The sequence below is a fragment of the Uloborus diversus genome, chromosome 8, assembly GCF_026930045.1.
Source record: "Uloborus diversus isolate 005 chromosome 8, Udiv.v.3.1, whole genome shotgun sequence".
NCBI lineage: Eukaryota > Metazoa > Arthropoda > Arachnida > Araneae > Uloboridae > Uloborus > Uloborus diversus.
Window position 1 is genome coordinate 23,097,553 of NC_072738.1, and position 22,713 is coordinate 23,120,265.

The following is a 22,713-nucleotide window of genomic DNA, read 5'->3' on the forward strand; positions in this document are numbered from 1 at the left end:
TTATCTTTCTAACTTAACCTTAAGTGACATTTTACTTAACTTATCATCAATTGTTTTACGACATAGCAACCAACGAATATTATAACGTATTTATAAATACGCGAAAATAAAATGGTTGTCAACTTAAAACAAAATGACATACTTCGAAATTGATTTAAAAACGCTTGTAGTTTTTTTTTTTGTTTGAAGATTGAAGGTAATTTTTTCGACCATAGGTCGAGAGAGATCTGGAGTAAAATATGTCGCTTTTTCCAATGGTGTCAAAAAGAAAACTGTGGGACAATTCCTTCATTTTTTATTGATAGATTTAGTGAAGAAAGTAGTGCCTAAATTTCAGCTAAGCCTAAAAAAGTTCTAGCTAAAAACGCAAGTTACTCCCGCCGTAATTGAGTTAGAGCACTGAAACAAATTGTTTAGAACGCGGAAAATTCTACCCTTTTCAACGATATATAATATGAGCAAGTAGTTTTTCAGCCTTAAAATGGCCAATAATAGGCAATTTACGTGAAATTTTGGCCTAAATTGGAATAAAAAAAGAACTATTTATCGGATTTTTTTCGAATTATATCCTATGTTACTCAGTAAGAAAGAACCTTTCATATAGTGAAGGAATTTTTCAAATAGGTGCAGTGGTTCCGGAGATTACCTCGAACATATAAACACACAAAAATCCGCCCTCTATCTTTATAATATTAGTATAGATAGATTTTACGACATAGCGACCAACGAATATTATAACGTATTTAGAAATACTAGAAACAGGTTGGATCCAATTCTGTCTTGGAACCAAAATGTCGGATAAGTCAGCTTGTCCATTTCAAGGGACTCTAGTTCTAAGTAGGGTTTCGAAGTCGAAGAGAAAATGATCTCGTTAAATATGTTCGTGGTCACAAAGTCCTCCAAGTGAAACGATACCTCAGGGGGTGCTGGTCTAGGGACTGCTCGGTTTCTGATCTAGATCAAAAACTCAGAGCTGTCTCTAGGGTCCCATCCAACTGTTTAAACCACAAATAGTGGTAGGTACGAGGGACTCTGGAGTGAAAAGGGAAAAGTGACTATGAACATTATAACATTACAAATTTCATTGTTACTAGTAGCACTGTTTGTGACCGCTGCAGCAGAAATCCAGGAAATTCCCGGAATCTTCAAGCATGTCCGCCCGTCGTTGAACAGTCCGTCCCATGACGTTGATCCTCCGTCGATGTACTCTTTGTAATAATGTCCATGGTCGCACTTCGAGCAATTGCTGAGAAATATTTCTTTCTATGGATATCAGGAGCTGTGTTCTACCTATTCTGAGCAATAAATAGCTTTCTGCAGTCTTTCTTTCTTGTCTCCGTTAGTCTACACTGTAAAAACGATTCAGAAACGTTCCTGGAAAATAATAGGCAGCTGATATGCCCAATTTCTTCCAGTAACATATCTTGGAAAAGCCAGGAACGTTTTCCGCTGAAAGTCAGTAACCTTTCTGAAAATAACCTTGGAACTTTCTGAAGAAGTGCGAAATCTCCCCTGTTAAAGCCAGTCATGTCTCTAGAACCTACAAAGTAAATTAAGTAGGTTTAGTGTAATAGCTTAGAACCTTCCTGATTTACCAAGAAGACTCCACAAAAAAATAGAGCGACCACGGCCAAAGCTATGCAAGAAGGAACCAAGCATATCTCTCAAGAAGGAACCAAGCATATCTCTTGCCTGCAATTCCTGGCTTGCAAAGCTGAAGCTATCCATTGACTTTTTTCGCTCTCATTGGGAGCTTAGTTTATATGGACAGCCCGAAAGCAACCTTTGGCCGATACACTTATTAAACACGCTCATTCAATCTTTAAACTGGTTGCTAAAAATATTTTCCACAACAGTGAAAAGTCGATTCAGGAAACTTTTTTGTAAAGATACTTGTTTCTACGGGGAAATAGGTGGAAACGTGTGAAATCCCGAGACGTTCCACGCAAATAACCAGTAATGTTTCGGAGTTTTTTTTACAGTGTATTGCGAGGAGGAATTTCCCCTTTTCAACGTCTTTTGCTACCCCATGTTTCAATGCACTTTTGTTAGCCTTGAAGTTTGTTGAAGCATTTCATTTACAGCCTGTATAGTTGATTTCGGGTAAGAGTTAAGTATTTTCAAAGATTAAAGAAAATAAGGATACAAGTCATTTTCAAAATTTTATACATGTATTGTAATATTTTGTGGTTTTCCAAAAATAGTTTAACTTTTTATAAAATGATAAATTTTCTGTAATTAACATTTAAAATATTTATGGAGATCTACTGATATCCATTACTGTACTTATTTAGTGATTATTAGCCATGTTTTGATTTAAAATGTTCAATACAATTTGTCGAGTGCATCCGGAGTAAACTGAATGGGGCAAGAAGAAATAGTTCATTTAGTTTACTTAATCATTAGTAATTAATTCATTTGCATTTCTGTACTTGTTAATTCACTCATTTATCATTCATTGACTTGCTTTTTCATTCATTCTTTATTTTATTCACTCATTTAATGTTTGTCATACATTTTCTGAAAGTAATAAATTTACTCGTTTATTGTTTCATTGTTTATTCATTCGTTCATTTACTTTATCATATGAAAAAATAAATGAACGAATGAATAAACAATGAAACAGTAAACGACTAAATTCGCTCATTTATTTTATCATATGAAAAAGTAAACGAACGAATGAATAAATAATGAAAAAATAAACGACTAATCTCGTTCATTTATTTTTTCATTTGATAAAATATTTTTTTCTCACGTTAAAAAAAATCAATAAAATAATATTTAATTTTGCACTTTACCCCACACAAAAAAAAAGGATTTTTCCGCTTCATTTTTAAGAAAGAAATTTACTGCCAAACGGAACAAATATTTTCAATGCAAGTCTTCTGTTATAAGACACATTGTTTCCTATTAATGTTTCCTAATTTTTTGATTTTGAGAAAGGCAAGTTATCTTAACTTTAACACTTTTCCCCACATTCCGCGACATGGTTTTCCCTTAGGCCCATTCTGCCTGATTTAAATTTGTGAGCAATACAATAAATGCCAAGACAACTTTATTGTTTTGAATTTTTTTCATATTCCAGATCCTTGCACTGATACGGATTGCGGTGCCCATGGAAAATGCGCATGGAAAGAAAAAACTAATTCATCAATCTGCATTTGCCAAGATGGATGGTCAGGAGAAAATTGCGAACTGGGTAGAGTACCCATACATATATTAATTATTAACATATAAATATATTAATTATTACATATGGTAATTAGTAAACACTACACAGTTAATCATATCAGTTTAAATATGATTTAATACACACATATCCCATGCTCGTTTACCAGTCAAACTTCTTCCCCTGTCGTTTTTAACCACTCAGGTGGATAAAACAACATCCGACTCACCAACCACTTATCAAATTCGTCACGTGACCGAATTTGATAAACGATAGCGAAGCTAATTCAAGCTGGCCGAGAATCAGGCGGTTCCTAAGAAGATAATACCTGTTAAACAAACTCGAATCGTAACTAATAAATAAATCAAAATAAATAAATGTATAAATAAATAAATTAATTAATGAATTAATAATTAAATAAATAAATAAGATCATCCAGTAATTATATTTTCATTGCAGATCCTTGTACTCATCTAGACTGCGGAAAATATGGTGAATGCGCTTGGAATTCTACGACAGGATTTGCTAAATGCACATGCAAAGACGGATGGACAGGCACAAAATGTCAATTCGGTAACGTTCTTTACTCAGTTACTGTCAATCAGGGAGTAGAAGTGTTCTAATGAAATACAAGCGCTAATTTTGGATTTTAAAACTGCACCTCTTAATATATGAATTTGGTTAATACGTCTAATCTTCAACTGACATGCAATTATCCTTTATTTTTATAAAATTACTAAATGGTAGTAACAAAATCTCAAAATATTGTTCCAGTACTGTTTTTCCGAGAGATTTACTTCTCCTGAAATATGTTCAGTTTAATTTTTGTATTAAACGTCTCTTTAAGTATAAGCATTTACTGTATTTTTATGCATCACTTGTCTAACAATTTTCACTGTATTTTCTACTAAAAATCGTTGATTAAAAATATTTTTCTTTACAAAAAAGTAAGTATTCAACTTTTCGCACTCACACATACATACCTTATTTTTAGACGCCGAAGAGATTGCCTATATCTCCCTGTACCCTTACATCAAAAACCAAAACCATCGTTGACGATTCTTCTAATAAGCCGAATTAACACGAGCTGCTGTTCCACAATGCTATTAAAAACTAAACCAGTTGACTCAACTAGTTTACTCATGAGTAGAGCAAACGCTTGGTAATATCCCGATGGGCTTAATCAAGTAAAAAGTTGGTTCAACTGATCGGAAATAGAAAGATACACTTCAAAACAAATTTAAAACTTTGCTGATTGTTTCAGTGCAAGGTTTCATGATGTCACAGGTTTTCATCCATTTCCTGTAAATCCAAGTATCTTTGAAAAAAGTTTCCTGAATTGCTATAAGTTGCACTAAATGCATATTTTTCATTGTTGTGAAAAATATTTTTAGCTATCAGTTTAAATATTTACTAAGCTGTTGTGACTACGGTCCCATTCCAGATTGACTCGGTTACCAATGAGAGTGAATAAGTCACTAGATAGCTGTGCAAGGCAAGAATTGTCGGCAAGGGAGATGATTAGGTCGTACTTGCAATTATGTCTTAGCTTTTGCCGTGGTTGCATTAGTGCCTCTGGTGCTTTGTAGAGAAATCAGGAAGATTTTAATCAAGTACATTAATCCTGCATTAATTTTCTGGTAAATTTTCGAGACATGTCTGGCGTTTACTGAAGGGGGGGGGCGGAGAGAAAGAAAAAAGAAGTTTCAAGGATAATTTGAGAAAAGTTACTGACATGCAGCGGAAAAAAGCAGGATATGTTACTGGCGGAAATTGGTCACATCAGCAACCCATTATGTTCCAGCAGCATTTCTGAGGATGCCGGGCGATTCCTTCACTTTTTTACCTGGTTACCCACTGGGGAGTGGTGTGAAAGAAAAAAGAAATTTCAAGGATAATTTGAGAAAAGTTACTGACATGCAGCGGAAAAAAGCAGGATATGTTACTGGCGGAAATTGGTCACATCAGCAACCCATTATGTTCCAGCAGCATTTCTGAGGATGCCGGGCGATTCCTTCACTTTTTTACCTGGTTACCCCCTGGGGAGGGGGGAGTTAAAGAAAAAAGAAGTTTCATGGATAATTTGAGAAAAGTTACTGACATGTAGCGGGAAAAAAGCAGGATATGTTATTGGCGGAAATTGGTCAAATCAGTAACCCATTATGTTAAAGGAGTATTTCTGAGGATGCCGGACGATTCCTTCACTTTTTTACCTGGTTACACATTCCGATAGCCGCCCGTTCGGAAGTTGATTCAACTAAGTTGCCTTAATGTGGCCTTAAACGGGAGAAACTAGTTTAGACGAATCAAAAAATCCCCTTTTATTACGTCATGAAATGTTAGCAAAACTATTCAAGAATATGTTGCCAGAATTTCAGTGAACAATTTTGATTAATTCTAATGCTACGAGCCCTTAAGTGACTGTGGAAACATAAAAACGTTTACAGTAGTTTTTTTTTTTTCAAACGCGTTTTTCTCGATACAACTCTTTTCTTCAACTGGTGGGCATTCTGGCTCAAATAATTATTGACCAATCGATCTGAAAATTTGAATGAATATACTTTATTCAATTATAGTTTATATGAACCAAACTCTGGGATAATATTAGTAGTAAAAATATTTTTTTAATGCAAGAAATGTAAAAAAAAAAAAAAATGGTTGAAAAACATGACGTTGTAATCAAGCATCTTAAACATCATGCAATTTTCAACTTTTTTGAACACAATTAGGTTCATATTTTGAGGAAATATGTTTGTATTTAACTGCGCATATGAAAATTTCTATATTATTAATAATTTTCTTGTGGCAATGCCCCTGTGCTTGCAGTTTTATATTGTGGTCTCTAGGTTGTGCGGGGAGAAATTGTAACACTGCGGCGACATGATGTATAACAAAGTAAAAGTACAGCCAAATAATTAAATAAAATTTAGATTGTGTCAGCCTCAGCTATTTTTCCTTTTAATCAATACAGTCCACTCACCAACGACCAACTTTGTTGTTTACGAGAAAGAAAAATTGTAATGATTACAGATAAAAATTGTGGTTTCGGCATTGCCTATCAGCTACAAGTTCTGATGGCGACCGTCCACGGATTTATCTCCACTATTTCTCGTACAAATGACTTAAAAAAATTACAAAGTGTACTTCAAAAGATGAATAAAATATCTTCCAAGTTTAAAGCAATTCTAATAATTTCTTTCCTGTTGGAAAAATTCACGAAAAACACAAAAATTTCGACATCCTAAACTATTTCCCCCCAATGTTGTTGTAAGGTTTTCAGCATATTTCACAAGAAATAAAGATTTATTTGTACCTTCTACTCTTTACAGATCCATGTAAGGCAAGTAACTGTAGCGGGCATGGTGCGTGTCAATGGGATTATGATCACAAAGAACCAATGTGTGTTTGTTTGGAAGGGTGGAAGGGTGTTCACTGCAACATTCGTAAGTATCCTTTTTAAAGAACGGCTGTAATCTAAAAATAGGGTTACTTTGCGATAATGGATTTATAGATTTTGGGAAATAATGATATTCTAGTTTGTCCACTATCAACAAGTCTATGTCGAACCTTTTATTTAATGCTGCTCAAAACTTCATTGTAACAGTTATCGTATTTAGCAATTCCATACATTAGTTTATCGTTTTAGTGAATATTTAGAGTATTTTTATCTTTTTGAATTGGCGTACATGTGATATTTTTTTCTGCGTAAATGTATTTAGAGGAGGTTGCATGCTGATTCATTATTTGGTGAGTTCAATTTTTTTTTATATATTTTAGTGGACCTTTCGAGAAATGCCTTTTTTTCTCTTTTGGTGCTTAGTTGTTGCATATTGCCAAATAAGTCTAGTTGTAAGTTTACTAGTACTAAGGAATGTAATAAAAATACAATCTCCTATCTACTAATTGAATGAAGCAAGCCAAAGATTAAAGCACAACATCATGTATATTAGGTATGAAAACATAGATAAAAGGAGAAAGTTATTAATGTCAAACGTAAGCCAATCAAATGAAACGAGACATTAAGCAAGATTTGAAGTTTTCATTAAAAGTTAAAAAATATTCCCAACTTAATTGATCATCTTATTATATAACATTAAAAGCTTTCTTAAAAATGGAAAACATTCTGTCAACTAGGGAAAGGTTGCCGTCAATGAATCACATAACAGTTTTCGATTCTTTTAGAAAGGAAATCCAACTCAAATTACACGTTAATTATAGGAACAATTTCTCAGTATATTTCTCTTTTAACAATAATATTCACTTTCATGATAAATATACACAATAAAGAATGAACATTAAAAATAAATATTTCAGCATGTGGTCCATTCATAGCTACCAGTTGCTATGGATGAACCATCGAGTTTTCATCGGTGGACAACATTCTCATTTTAAAAAATCAATGCGTAGCTTACAAATATTTATAACAGGTGATTAATAAACACTATAAGTAACAATAAGTTATAGAAAAATACATTCATTTTCTAAAATGTTTTATTTTTACATAAGAGGAACATAAAACAAAAAGCCCCAGCACTCACACAACATACAGCTGTTGTCATCACACCTCGTTCACCGCTTGATATTTTCCCAACCTGTACAACACTGTTCTTAGCTAATGTCCTTTCAACCTCTTTTGAACTGTTGAGAATTTTGTTAGATCGATTTTGAAAATTTTCGTTTGACGCAAGATTGTACTTGCTCTCTAAAATGTCAGAGAACATTTTTGATCATTTTATTACTGAAACCAGAAGCTCAAACTACCAAAGAATATAGTATTGACAAATTTTTTGTCTTAATTAAATATGTGGGTGTGTGTTTTTCTCAGCCTCTTGAAAAGCCAATTCCCCCAATTTTTCGAAAGTAATTCCAAAAACTTCTTGCCTAGTTTCAAAATATGGTTCACTAATCATATTTTGAATTTAGTTATAACATGCCTTTAATAGTGATATTCAAAGCATGTTATAACTAAATGAAAATCTCAATAATTAGAAAGATAACGGTAAAAATATTTTCTGACCTATTAACAATATGATTAAATAATTTTAGCTACTTGACGACTCTGCAGTAGACTATTTTCAGACAAAGGAAGATACTAGAACTGATTACGCGTCAGCACTAACTCTGGTACGGGAAATATCTTCGCGGTCTAGTCATGGAACCGGTTCATTGACGGCAACCTTCCCCTACATTAAAAGCTACAAGCTTCCTAAAAATTAAAATTTAACCCTTCAACTAAGTATATCAATTAACTAAAAAAACATTAGCATTTGACTCCAAATGCAAAACTAAGGCATGATGAGCAAAAATGGCTGTCTCTCTGTTTCTGCCAAGGAAAAAACAAATTGTATGTAGTGTGCTTCTGGTTACCTTGTATGACCTCATTATTATTTAGGTTGAAAAAGAAAAACATCTTCCTTTTTTTTTAACAAACGGAATCGTTTTATATTCAGTAAGTCTCTCAGAAAAGATTGAGGGTACTAGGAGAAAAGTGAGACCAGCTACAAGGTGGTTAGGCAGTGTAGAAAGATATTTAAAGATATTATTAATAAATAGCTGGAGAAACCCAGCAGAAAGTCATACCGCCTGGAAGAAGCAGACAGAGAAAGCCTTGGCCTGCACCTTGCTCTAGTACTGCTAAAGAAGAAGTCTCTCAGAATGTCCACCGGACCTTATGTCCGTCGGACATTCTGTCCCTCTGACATTATGTCCGTTGGACGTTTTGGATTTGAACGTTATGTCCGAAATTCCAGAAATTCAACTAGTCAAACTCCAACAATACTCGTATTCTGCACCCTTAACATATTATGTGCATTTTATTCACATTGTCTGAAGCTATTTTCTCAAACTTGAATCTCAGATCCATGTCAAAGCAAGAACTGCAGTGGCCATGGCAGTTGCCACTGGGATTCCTTCTACAATGAACCGATCTGCTCGTGCATTGATGGGTGGACCGGGGACCATTGTGATGTTCGTACGTATAAAAAGTTCTTACATTACACAAATTTCTATCCATGTTGTAAATCTCTATTGTTTTTTTTCAAAATTGATTTTATTAAATTTTATAAATAAGTCCAAAAATTAGAGCAATGTGTAAAAGAGTTTAATCATTAATGGTTAGATTTCTAAATGTGAAAAAGTTCGTTATACAATTACTAAACTCAATTTCAAGCGCTTACGCAGCATGGTACTACACTGTAAAAAAAAAAAAAAAAATCCAAAACGTCACTGCCTGCTGTTGGATAATATTCTAGGATTTCGAGGGTTTAAATCCGTTTCCTTTGAAAAATATTTATTTTTTTTTTGCGAAAAGTTTTCCTGAATCGATATATGTTTCATGAATACCAATTTTACTCTGCAGTGAATGTTATCTTTCGAAATGTAAAAATATTCTAGTTTTCTTTATCAGGTCTTTCTCTTTCAGCTTACTTACGACCACTCCGGTTTGACTAAGCTCGAATCAAGAGTGGAACGCAATTTGCAGATGTAGCTTTAAAGGAACTGCTGGCCATTCCGTCTAAGTTTCGGCCATACTTGCTTTACGCGCTATTAATATATATACACACTAGCTGACCCAGCCACGCGTTGCTGTGGCGAGAAGTAGTTAGATTAAAATATTATTTTGCTCAATATTTTGATAGAATCTAATTAATATTTTTAGTAAAGCTTAAAATATTATAGCCAATTTTAAAACATATGAGATTGACAGTGGTGGCTTAGGCTGAATTAAGTACTTATTAACTTTAGTAAGTACTAACTAAATTTTCAATGGTAAAAGCACTATACCTACGCTTAGTAAATTTTGCAAGTATGACTTCAATCAAAAATAAAAGCAAAATAACTTGAAAGTGATAGTAAATATCGAAACTGATTGTAAAATATCGGAATGTAGAAAATAAGCGTAAACCAACATAAAACTTTTAGAATGTACACTACATTTTATTCATCTCAGATTTCCCTATAGTTTGTAATAAATAACTTTTTTTCAAAATACATTAACTAAATTAAAAACATATAAAAATGAAATTTTATAAATGAGGTAGATAACATTGACTTCAATTTATTGTTTCTATTATTTGTCTTTTGCTAACACGAATAGGTATGATAACTTTCCCAATCAAGAGTAGGCAATAGATGCAGGGTGTCCTGAAAAAGACTGTCTGTTTTCAAAAATTTATAACAGGAAAATGGTTAATGATAAAAAAAAAAAATTTTTGCAGAAAATTCATGTGATGGGCCGTAAGTTTCGTCCCACCAGAGCTCCAAAGTTTAGTTCAAAAGAGTTTTAATAGATGGCGCTGCAGATAGTAAGCCTCTAAAAGTAGTTATTGGAATTCACCGATTTTTCCTCCAATTGAGACATGTGGTTGCAGCCGGTGGCAGGCATTTTGAAAATATTGTTGCGAAATTTTATTTATTAAAAACATTTTTCAAAAAACTATGATGTAATTTTCTATCTTTCTTTGATTTACGGTCTTACATCTGCTGCGCCATCTACTGCAAAATTCTTGAACTAAATTTTGGAACTGGGGGGATTAAACTTTCGGCCCATCACATGAATTGTCTGCAAAAATTTTTTTTTTTATTATTAACCATTTTATTGTTATGAATTTTTGAAAACAGTCTTTTTCAGGACACCCTGTAGTTGCCCATGAGAGAAACATGTATGTTTCAAGTCCAAACCGAAGGTAGACATTGTTTGTGTGGTCTTGAGATCTATTTATGGTCTCTTCAAAAGCTAAACAAATCGGAAATTGAAGCCTTCGAAATGTGTTTGAAAATTATGACGCTATAAATGGATTACTTGCAACACAAAAATTTCTCCTTTAAACTTTTCCGTTAAAATTGTTAAAATTTTGATGAAGAAACGGGTACCGTTGCATAATCTAGGTGGGGTTGTGAAAAAGAATAATTGGTGAACCAATTTTCAAGAGGAAACCGTCTATTGGCATTCCTGGTATATCCAGAGAATTTAAAAATTCATTTGGAATGTTTACGGCTTTGTTTTTATCGACAACTGTATAGCCCTGTTCAGCATCAACGGTCAGCACAATCTGATTATGATTTTTTTTCAGCTTTCAGTAATGGCTCATTCTTCACAATAATTGTAGCTAAGACAGCGTCGTTGCACTGTTTTTTCTCGTTGTAAATCAGTGTTAACTAAGTTAACAGAAACCAATCAATCACGTGATATCACACCATAATGACTAAACAACAAATTTGAAATTGAAATGCATAAATCTTCAATCAACACTAAAGCTTCATTATACATCTCTGGTGTAAAATCTTGATTTGAACATCGGTGTGTTTGTTTAACTCTATGGAGTACATCTTCAAGCATAAAATTTATGTAGCTTCCCCTCAAAAATGATGATTGTGTTGGATATTACGTCGTTAAAATTATGTTAAACCGTTGACGAATACTCTTTCTCGTTATGCAAAACCTGCATTAGAAAATGCAACTCCCAATGATTGTGTTCTACCAATAATTACAATTCCAAAAATGCATCATGATATGTGTTAAACAATCGACAATTAACAGTTCGCAAATATTTCCGTCTGTTAGGGAATGTTTAACGAAAACAAATGCAACATTCACTTTGTTTTGGCTGCACAGTTTTGTTTTGGATGGAGTTTTTAACCCAATGTCTAGGCTTTAATTTTTAATTATGCCCGAGATTGATGAATGTTGTGTTCTTTAATTGCGTGGCATGAATGATTTTTTTTTTTTTTTTTGATATTATTCAACACTGTAAAAACAATTAAGAAACGTCTTGAAAAATAATGGGCAGCGAATTTCTGACAGTAACGTATCCCACTAAAAGTGAGAAACCTTCCTAAAATTATCCTGAAGTCTTTCTGAAGAATTCCAAAACCTCTCCGATTCGAGACAATCATTTCTCTGAAACCTTTAGAGAGAACCGAAGTAAGATTAAAAGTAATAGCTTGTCATATTTTTCGACTCACCAAGAAAGTACCAAAAGCATTTTCGCTACCACGGCCGCTGCTAAGATAAACTTGCAAGCATGCGCAAAGTATTCCACTTGCTTGTTACTCTTGGAAAGTTACGGAATCCAGAGACTCACTTCCTCTCATTGGGAGTTACTTCAATCTGGACGGACCACGACGACAGTAGTGAAGTCAGTTCTTCACTAAAATTCATTACCCTTCCTGAAATTATCCTGGAATCTTTTTGAAGAATTCAGTTATCTCCATGGGTAAAAGCCAGTCGTGTCGCTGGACCTTCAGAGAAAACCTTAAGTAAGTTTAATACGAAAGCTTGACACCTCTCTACTTTCCCAATTAAGCTCCACCAATAATGCCGCAAGCATGGCGAAACGTAAGTCAGACTTGCATTTAAGTACCGCAGGTCTAGCTCGCATGCGATTCTTGCAAAGCTACGGATTCCAAAGGCTCATTCACTCCCTCTGGGAGCTTTTAGTCAATGTAAACGGAACGTAATTGACTTAAGCCGATACACTTAATAAGTGCGCTCAGTTAATCTTTAAACTGGGAGCTAAAATATTTTTCGCAACAGTGAGAAGTCTGCATTCATGACGTTTGTTGCAATTCAAGAAACTTTTAGACGAAGATACTTGATTTCCCAATAAAATTTTGATGACCTTTGAAATCCCAACATGTTCCAGGGAAATAATCAGTGACATTTTGGATTTTTTTACAGTGCATGTAAAATAGCGTGGAACATTGGTAAATAATTTTATTTTTGAGAATCGGGCCAAACACATTAGGTTTTAGACAGTGTAAAAAAAATCAGGGTTGTTTTTGGTGATTCAAATGCTTTTCGTTGAAAATATCTTAGGAAAAATAAATTCGTTGACCGTTTTCAAGATGTACTGCAAGATGCTGTACAGATATGTCTCTTTCGTACATGGGGAAGCCAGATAGCTTCGTTGCTGTTTTTATGTCCACTCATCGCTCATCGCGTCATTTCGTTAACATCTCGTACCTCAATTGCGATCTAATAAGAACCATTAATAGCGTATTTGACAAAGTATTTAGTTGACCTCACGGAACTGCAAAACTCGATATTTATATGAGACTCATACGTTTTTAAAAGCAGTGGTGAGTGTGGAACTTCCCGCTGCTTATCAATTTCAACTTGATTTGTAGAATTTGACATTTACATTGAAAAGTGTGCCCTTAATACTCCCCCTTTCTCCGGCGATATTGTTGATAACCATGAATATCCGTAACATAGCATTATTTGTAAATTTTAATTAACTTAAGAATACAACTTTTGAGGATGAATCAGGGGCGGACTGGCCATGTGGAAGATGTGGAAAATTCCACATGGGCCGCACCTAACTCGGGCCGTTTTCTTTTTTTCAATGTTAATTTTTTTTTGCAAAAAAAAAAGATTTTAGCTTGGCCGGCCGTTCTTGTGTATTTAGAGTCACAGTCAGTTGTCTTAAACTTAGACATTGAGATAACTGCAATTGGGGGGAGAGGTTTGGAGAGGATGATGATTAGATGGTTTTCCACTTCCAGTGGTCACTCTTTTCTTGTCGAACTATTGCCGTATTGTATCTTGTTACGAAGTGAGAACGCAATGGTTTCGTGGGGTGGACCTTCGCCCTAAGTGAAGCCTTAAGGGTAGGCCCTGGTTAAGAGCAGGTGGTGTCTCTTGCTATCTATGTTGGAAATTGATGTTTCCTGGAATTCTGTGATGAGGAGCGGTATATTGGGGGTGAGGATATTTTTTATGACCATCTAAAGCTGCCTGGGAAAGATTACATTAATCCCTTTCCTTCATATGAAAAAGATTCCATCCAAAGAATAGGATGTATACCAGTTCTGGTAACATGCAAAACGCCTGCTAAGAAAGCTTTTTTTTTTCTCTCTCTCTCTTTCTCTTCCCTTCGTGTTTACTGTTAAGTTTCCCGCCACTTTCTGTATAATAGACGGAGCCATGTCTTTTTCAACCAATTAGGTAATCCCTCTCTTCGCAATTTCGTCTCAGAAAAATAACGAGTCATTTGTTATACACTGTGGAATAACATCTGTATTGAACTAACAATGACAAGAACTTTTTCGCGGTAAGTTTAATATTTTTAGTCATGTGTTTGCTAAAATTTTGTTGTTTTCAACACTTTAAACAAAATAATATGAATTTAAAATAACGATTACTTTAAATTAATTTGTTTTCGTTTATTAAATTTCAAATCCAGAGTCTTTGAAAATAACTAGATTAGTCTTTGAAACTCCTAAGCAAAGTGTGCTTCATTTTATTTCTTTTCAATCGTATTAATGGACAGTATTCATCTGACGTCACTGCAGGTCAAAACCGGCACTGCAGTGCATTGTGGGAACTGTAGCAAACGAAAATCCGTCACTACAGCGTATAATAACACTTGCATTTATGCGGCTGATAAACTCTTCTTTCTATTTAAAAATGAGAGGTATTTTTAAGTTTTTTACAAAGAAACTATGTAACAGAATGATGAACAATTCATTTAATATGAAATACTCTTTATTATCGTAATTTCATGGGTTTAAGCCTCTTTGGTTCCTCATCAGAAACATGGTGAAAACTCGAATTCTCGTTTTACTTTTCCCTTTTCTCAGAGTTTTTCATGCAGTTAATAGTCTGTATAAGCCCTAAGCATGTTCATGATGCATATGAAGTTCAGTAATCCTTAAATAAAACGAGTTTTTTTATCATTACTAACACTGTGCAGTTGGTCAAAATACCCGCAGACGGAGAGATGATGGCCAAACCGTAAGTAAGTTCCATTATAAATAGTAAAAATAGGTAATATGTTTCTCTCCCGTTCCCCATTCTCGAAATCTGTGCATCATTTCTTTTAAAGCATTTTTTACTATTGATCATTTTATATTTAATTCAGTGTTGTATTTGTTGTGGTGATCAAAAATTAATCGTACCGAAAGGCGATGTGACAAAACAACAATGCATTATATTTTCTCCTTCCTCACTCTTTCTGTCTGTCAACTGCTGTCATTGATTTATCGACACAAAAAAGTTTATTATCTTAATTTGAAAAATGAAACTCAAAAAAAAGTTTTGTTCGCCTATTTTTTTTCCTGATATTTCTTTGTTCCAATCACTCCTTATGAGGCTTCAAAATGCAGATTTTTATACCTATTTTTCAAAATTTTCTCCGGCGGACCCCCTAAATTGGGGATATTCCATACCCCACTTACAGGGAGAAACATTCATCACTATCTTGATATCGTTCTCCGTTTCAAGCTGAATTCAAAAACGGACAGCAGCCAAAACATTGAAAAAAAAAAAAAAAAAAAATAAAATAAAATAAAGATGGCTTCTTTCGTCATCAACAGAAAAAGTGTTCCAGATTACAAAACTGGGATTTTTTTGGACATGTGTAGTCTTTGAAAAAACTTGTTCTTTTCTTTTTCTTTTTTTATATAAAGAAAATCACTAAAAATTTTGGGGGTTGGGAAAAAGACAGCCAAAATGTTTGGGGTAGGGCCGGAAAGAATATTTTTCCACATAGAAATTCTAGGGCCAGTCCGCCCCTGGGATGAATTAACTTACAGCGCCATCTATTAAGAATTTACAGAACCAAACAATCAATTATAATGATCAAACCAGACCAGTTTAAATTAAGCATTACCCCATTATGTCTCAGTTGCAAGAAAAAACAATTGCATTTTCAATTGCTTCTCTTCTTTCAGGTAAGATGATTGTCTGCTTTACAATACTTTTTCACACACTGTAAAAACGATTCAGAAACGTTTCTGGAAAATAATAGGTAGCTGAAATGTCCAACTTCTGACAGTAACATATCTCGTAAAAACCAAAAACATTTTCTACTAAAATTCAGTGACCTTCCTAAAATTATCCTGAAAAATCCAGAAATCTTCTCGTTTAAAGCCAGTTGTGTCCCAGGACCTTCAGAATACTCTTGAGTAGAGACAATATAACAGCTTGGCACCTTCCTGGTTTATCAAGACAGTTCCAAAAGCTGCATTGCAAACATGGCTAAAGCTAAGCCAGAACTGCAAGCAATAATCAAACGTCTTATTTGATTGCCATTCTTGCTAAGCTACGTAGTCCGAAGACTTATTCGCTCTCCTTCGAAGCTTAAACAGCCTGAACCCCTGACGAGCCAGTACCGAACATAAGACGATACACTTTATAAATACTCTCAGTTAATCTTTTAACTAGGAGCTAAAAATATTTTTTACAACAGAGAGAAATCTGAACAATTCAGGAAACCTTTTGATAATGATACTTGATATTTCCAAGATGTTGTTAAAAACTATTGAAATCCCGAAACGTTACGCCGAAATACTCAGTAACATTTTGGAATTTTTTTACAGTGCATAAGTGTCCATAGATTTATTTATATCTGAAACCCTGAATTTTCAAAATTTCATGAGTACTTACGTATTATCCCGTCGACATGCTTTTACTAGGTTAAAAATTGTCTCCTAAAGCTTGGTAAACTGCCAATCATAGAGTCGCCTAATTTGCTCTACCCATTTTGGGACTCAAAAGTTCCAATTTTAAGTAATTTTGACACAAATGGGTCAGAAGTATTCAAAATTTTCATTGAGTGATTGGAATAGTTACCTAGTTGAAATGAACAGATATACGCTTCTAGGTAGGCAAGGATATAGGCTTCTATGATTACATAGAAAGGTTCTTCGAAAAGCTTGCTTTTTTTTTACATGCCTCTATCTTTTTTTTTGGCTATTTCTTTTTGATATTTTCTGATAATATATATGTGAGCTATATTATTTAATTATATGGCTTTAAATGCTTAAATACGGTCATCATGAAGAATATTTCTCCAAATAATTTTTATTTATTTTTTCCCCTTCGTCAATTTCTTTCCTACCGAATATTCTTTGTTCGTCATTGTTTCAACTCCAAAATTTGAATATACGGTATACTTATGTGCAGTAACTCTTTGTGTTGAGAATTTTATAAACTAAATGTACTTAAGTGATTTCCTTAGCAGATGTTTTTCATTTCGATTTTTGTATAAATAAAAAACCTTAAGGATAGCCCGAAATGCATGCAAAATTATATTTTTTAAAAACACAGATTAATATTGTCTATCTGCACTACTTGAATTCTAAAACTAATTTGCCCAAAGCAAATCTCGGTTGTTACTCCTTCAAATATATTTCGAAGCATTCACATTCCTAAATGGTTAGAAATGTGAAAGGCTAGTTAGAATGCTATACTTGCAGCTTTAAATTTTAAGCCCTTCTTGCGTACATAAGAGTAAAACAGTACGAAATATAAACTGGGAGCGAAGACAAACTGTTAGTTAAAAAAATTAGTATAAATACATATAGGCATAATTTATAGCCTCTGTCACTCAGTAAGAATGCACCTTTCATATAATGAAAGAATTTTTCAAATAGATGCAGTGGTTCCAGAAAATACCTCGAACACATAAACATACAAAAATCCAATCTCTCTCTTTATAATATTAGTATAAATTTTGCATGAAAAAAAATCAGATACATTCACTTTATTTAAAGAATCTGCATCCTTTTTCAACTCTGTATATCATATTCGCTGAAATTTTCCTGATCAGAGAATTTCTCTTCTAAAACATCTTTAGCTTTATATTATTCATTGATTAAACAATTACTGGATTCAATTTGAGCAAAAATTGTTCGAAAATGACCAATTTCTTTCTTGTTTGGTATTGGCATTATTAATTACATGAAATAACTTCAATATTGAAGGGAAATAAACAAAATAACCGCAGTGGCCATTCAAAATAGTCGGTTTGTGAAACAAACGGCAGGATGCGCGGGATCACTTTATGACCCCAGTAACTGACTAAACGTGTTTTAGTAGAGCACAAATGCCCGAAAACCTGCTACCAAACCCTCCTTTCAAACTGCTACCAAAAAGTAGATAAGGGGACCAAACTCAGCTACTGATAAGAAAAGAATGAACTGGAGGCTAGTTTTTTGGCAATTACTATTTGCTGAAGGCCTGGTGTGAAAAGTCATACTTATGTCTAAAATTCAAGTCAACTTATAACTAAAATTATAAGAAGTTATAGTTTTAACAGTAAAAAAGTCAAAAAGGGATGTTCTTATTAGAGGGTTAGTAACTGTATTAATGGCTTCAGCTCAATTATGGTCGGTCCAGATTGCTTAAGCTCCCAATAAGAGCGAATAAGTCTCGGAATTCTGTAGCTTCGCAAGAATTGCAGGCGATTTATATTCATGGTATCAATTTGCAAATCTGTCTTAAATTGACCATGACTGCAATATTGCTTTTGACGCTTATTGGGCAAAGCAGGAAAGGACCAAGCGACACTTACACTTATTACACCGACATTAGTTTTTTCCGAACGTTCTAAAGACACGACTGGATTAAACCGGGAAAATTACTGAGTTTTAGCGCAAAACATTTCTGATTTTTGCAAAACATGTCAGAAAGTAGATACTTTCAGAAAGTAGGCACATCAACTGCTCACATTTTTCCAGGAACGTTTCAAAATTGCTTTTACAGTGTACGCTTAAAAGTAACCAAATTTTTAGTTAAAATGAGTCTTTATGGTTGAATTGAGTCATTTTCAAACTGAGTGCAGTGCTTTGATGAACTTTTAACTGAATCAAAAATATCTTTGTAGAATCTACATTACAAATGGGAAGCCCCCCCCCCCCCCAAGAGCTTTCAGTAAATTAGTGCAAGTAAGCAAAAGGACAAACCTGTAAACAGACAAACTTGTGAAAAGATCTCACATGAAAAAGAAATACATCAAAATTTACCGGTTTGTCATTTTTCTGGCTTGTTCTGTTATAAGTTTTGCCGCCCCAGGTGATGTTGACAAATGCCGCCCTCATGGATTAATAATGTATAGATTATTTTTAAATCATCGAGCATACTCTTACGTATTGCAGCAATTTGAGCTGCGAAGGGGAAAAAAAACCTAAATAAGAAATTTGAGCTTTACATTTTTTTTTTGCCTCCTTACACTTTGTCAGCCATACATTTCCCCCTCCTAAAATCTGCCGCCTTAGGCGGTAGCCCAGATCGTCTACCCCAAGAGCCGGGTCTGGATATACTAAAGGCTCTTTAGAGAGTTCACAGGTTTTTAGGGCCTTTCCACTGGCAATGCAGAAAGAGCGTAGCGAAAGAGACTTCAAACCGGATTGTGCATTTTCTTTTCTAATTTCTGTGAAAATTAATTTCTGAAGCTCTTACATATTTTGTCCGTTTCTAAGGTCATTTGTTAGTAGTCGTAGTGTGTCTTGAAAGGCTATTTTATGTTTTAAATATCATTTTAAAATTTTGATTAATATTCTCTTATGTTTTAGATTCTTGTTATGATAAAAACTGTAGTTAGAATTTCATGTTTTAAGTAGCATTTTAAGTTTTTGATTCATATTCACTTATGTTTTAGATCCTTGTTATGGTAAAAATTGTAACAGGAATGGAGTCTGTGTGTGGGATTCAGTTCGACGCATTCCTCGATGTTTGTGTGACGACGGTTGGTCAGGATCTAATTGTGAAAGTAGTAAGTTTGTTACACTTGGTCTTTTTTAAACTGGGAGGAGCCTAATGATTAGAGATCGGTGAATATCGAGTTCGATGCATGCGGCGGTTAAACACTGAGGACATGGTGGTTATGTGCTTGCAAAATCTGTGGTCCCGAAAGTTTTGTATGTGTGTTGTTGTCCAGTTGACTCAGATTTAGGGGACTAAAGAAAAACCTGTTTCCTCTTCTGCTAGTGTCTAATTTGTGAAAGTAGAGATAAGTACAGGTGTTTCTCGTATAACACGGTTAATTCGTTCCGTGTAATATCAAAACCGTGTTATACGAGACTTTTTTTTTAAATAACATTTTTACTAATTTTTATGTGGTTAAGATGTATCGTATTATATCGAAACCGTGTTCCGTCGTACTTCGAAACCGTGTTATACGAGACTTAGAAATGGAAGTAAATCAAGGGATGTGTAACGTGTTGTATCGAAACCAAGTTTCATAAAAACAAAATAAAAGCTTATTAGAGTTATAACATTAACAGAATGTATTAAACAAAAATAAAATTCCATCCTTTTTAAAGATAATATTCGTGTTATATCAAAACCATGAAGTATTAAATTCAAGTTTCGTTTCGTGTAATATCAAAACCATGAAGTATTAAATTCAAGTTTCGTATCATGTAATATCAAAACCGTGTTGTAGAAGTACCGTGTTATACGAGGGACGCCTGTACTGGTTATGTGCTTGCTAAATCTGTGGTAAAGAAAGTCTCTTGTCTATGACCAAATGCAACAGATACAGGAGACTATAGAAAACCACTTTCCTCTTCTCTTAGTGTCTAATTTGTAAAAGTGGAGATAAGTATTGGTTATGTGGTCGCTAAATTTGTGGTTCCGAAGGTCCTGTATGTCTGCCTCAGATACAGGAGACAAGAGAACACTTCTTTCCTCTTCTGCTAGTGTCTAATTTTTGAAAGTAGAGATGATTGATGGCGACATCTTTCGATGGGGGGGGGGGGGGTTTAATTCAATTTTTATCGTCTAATTAAGAATTCTAATGCTAGCTCATGTGTCCATGAATTCTCATTCATGCGCAAGACAATAACACCCTAACTGCACGATTTTATTTTTAATGAAGTGCATATCATACGTAGATTTTAAAACAATTTTCAATGAGTTTATTTATATTTAGTACTTATATGTTTATCTACATAATTTTCAATGAGTCTATTTGTATTTAGTATTTACTTGCTCATATACATAATACATGTTTCATCTTCCAATTAAATTTTTTCTTACTTGATGACCTAGTAATGTCCTCACATGCCTTATAACCTCAAGGATGGTTTAGAATTTAATTGCCAAACTTTATCACATATACAGTGGTAAAAGTTGGCCACAACAGGAAACTCAAGAGAGCTAAGTTTTGATTTTACCTATTAATAGCCTTCAAATGTCGCTACGTGAACTCGAGCAATACTTCAAATCAGAAGTACAGTTTAAATAGTTACTTGAAGAAGAAAAGCAAAATCAAAAGATCTTTGCAGTGCTTGTAAAAAAAATTGCACCACTCTCGCATTTTCATAACAATGGGATTATGTGAGAAGTTTTGGTCGACCGATTAACGATGAATGTATATGACATTCTGCAAAACTTATGAAATAAATATTCAACAGCAGGAATCTGATAATTGTTTATATAGATTGCGGCTGTTTCCGGGCCAATGCAAACTGCTGACCCCCATGCTCATTTTTCCATTTCTGAACCTGCGTGTGAGTTCAAGGAAAAAAAAATTACTTAAACCCATGTCAGTTTATGTCTAATGGCAGGATAAAGGTTTTTTAAAAATTGTTACTTACCAGTTTTGCCCTATGGCACGAAGCAGAATCATCCTGTAAAACGACGTTTGGAACTGAAGTAAAGTGATCCCGGATAGTAGGAAGCAATTTCTCCTCCAAACTGCCAATATACACCGGTTGAGCGTTTACTGTTCCTCGCACAAAGTGAAGCCCACCAACTCCTTGATCAGAAATACATCCCCGAATCATCTGGGATACGGGATGCTTGACCGTGTGTTGAATGCAGTCGAGATGATATTCCTCTCCTTTGCGGCATGAGTGATGCAATTTTTTTACCTCCACTGTATTTACTTATTATAAACGTATTGACTTTGCCCCTTAAAATATCCTATTTCTGCTTTAGGTGGTATGATGCAATCAAATCAGCCCCTGTGGATAATAATAGCTGTTATATTGTTTGCGGCAGTCCTGCTCATCGCTTCTTTAATAATTATCCTTCGCCGTAAAAAATAGTAAGTAATTTTTTTTATTGAAGTAAATCATCGTTTTTAAATTTTTCGTTTTGTACTGAAAATATTTTCAAGATGCTTTACATCTCAGCTTTTGTGTAAGATTATCTAGGATCTGATTGCAATGTATAGTTATATTTTTCTTCAATTTTATATTGTTTCTTTTGATATTGTTAGCACTTTACTTAATTAAAGCTTAAACTTTCTGAAGTTCATTAAGTCAAATCATATCGTTATTTTTCACTTTCGGTTAAGTAAAAACAATTTAGTTGACACTAATCGTTACAATAAGTTAACTATGAAGCGGGAAAATACAATTCAGTAATTTTTACAATTGCAAGTGATTGATCTAACCCTGCTCTCAACGTATTCGTAGAACACTGTAAAAACGATTCAGAAACGTTTCTTTTAAAACAATGAGCAGCTGATGTGCCCAATTTCTGCCAATAAAATTCCTTGCAGAAACTAGGAACGTTTTCCGCTGAAAATCAGTAACATTCCTGAAATCATCCCGGAAGCCTCCTGAAAAGTTCAGAAATTTTCCCGATTGAAGCCGGTCTTGTTTCTGTAACTTTTGGCTAAACTTAGGTAGGTATACTATAATTGATCGGCACCTTCTTGATTTATTAAGATTCCAAAAGCAGAGTGACAACATGGTCTAAGACAAGTCAGAATTGTACTCTTCTGCAATTCTTGCAAAGCAACGTCGTCCGTACCTACACTGTTAAAAATTTTCCGGAAAATTTACGGTAATTGTTACTGGCATCA

At 34.1% G+C, this 22,713-nt stretch overlaps 1 protein-coding gene across 1 annotated transcript in view; it reads left to right on the plus strand.

Annotated features, from left to right (window-relative positions):
• Positions 1–21,949, plus strand: part of LOC129227966 (delta and Notch-like epidermal growth factor-related receptor) — a 96,584-nt gene extending 74,635 nt beyond the window's left edge. The window contains exons 4-9 of the mRNA XM_054862591.1: positions 3,086–3,199; positions 3,629–3,742; positions 6,499–6,612; positions 9,027–9,140; positions 19,555–19,668; positions 21,840–21,949. Coding sequence (XP_054718566.1) covers positions 3,086–3,199; positions 3,629–3,742; positions 6,499–6,612; positions 9,027–9,140; positions 19,555–19,668; positions 21,840–21,949 — 680 coding nt within the window. The remainder of the gene's footprint in view (positions 1–3,085; positions 3,200–3,628; positions 3,743–6,498; positions 6,613–9,026; positions 9,141–19,554; positions 19,669–21,839) is intronic.
• The last annotated feature ends 764 nt before the right edge of the window (positions 21,950–22,713 follow it).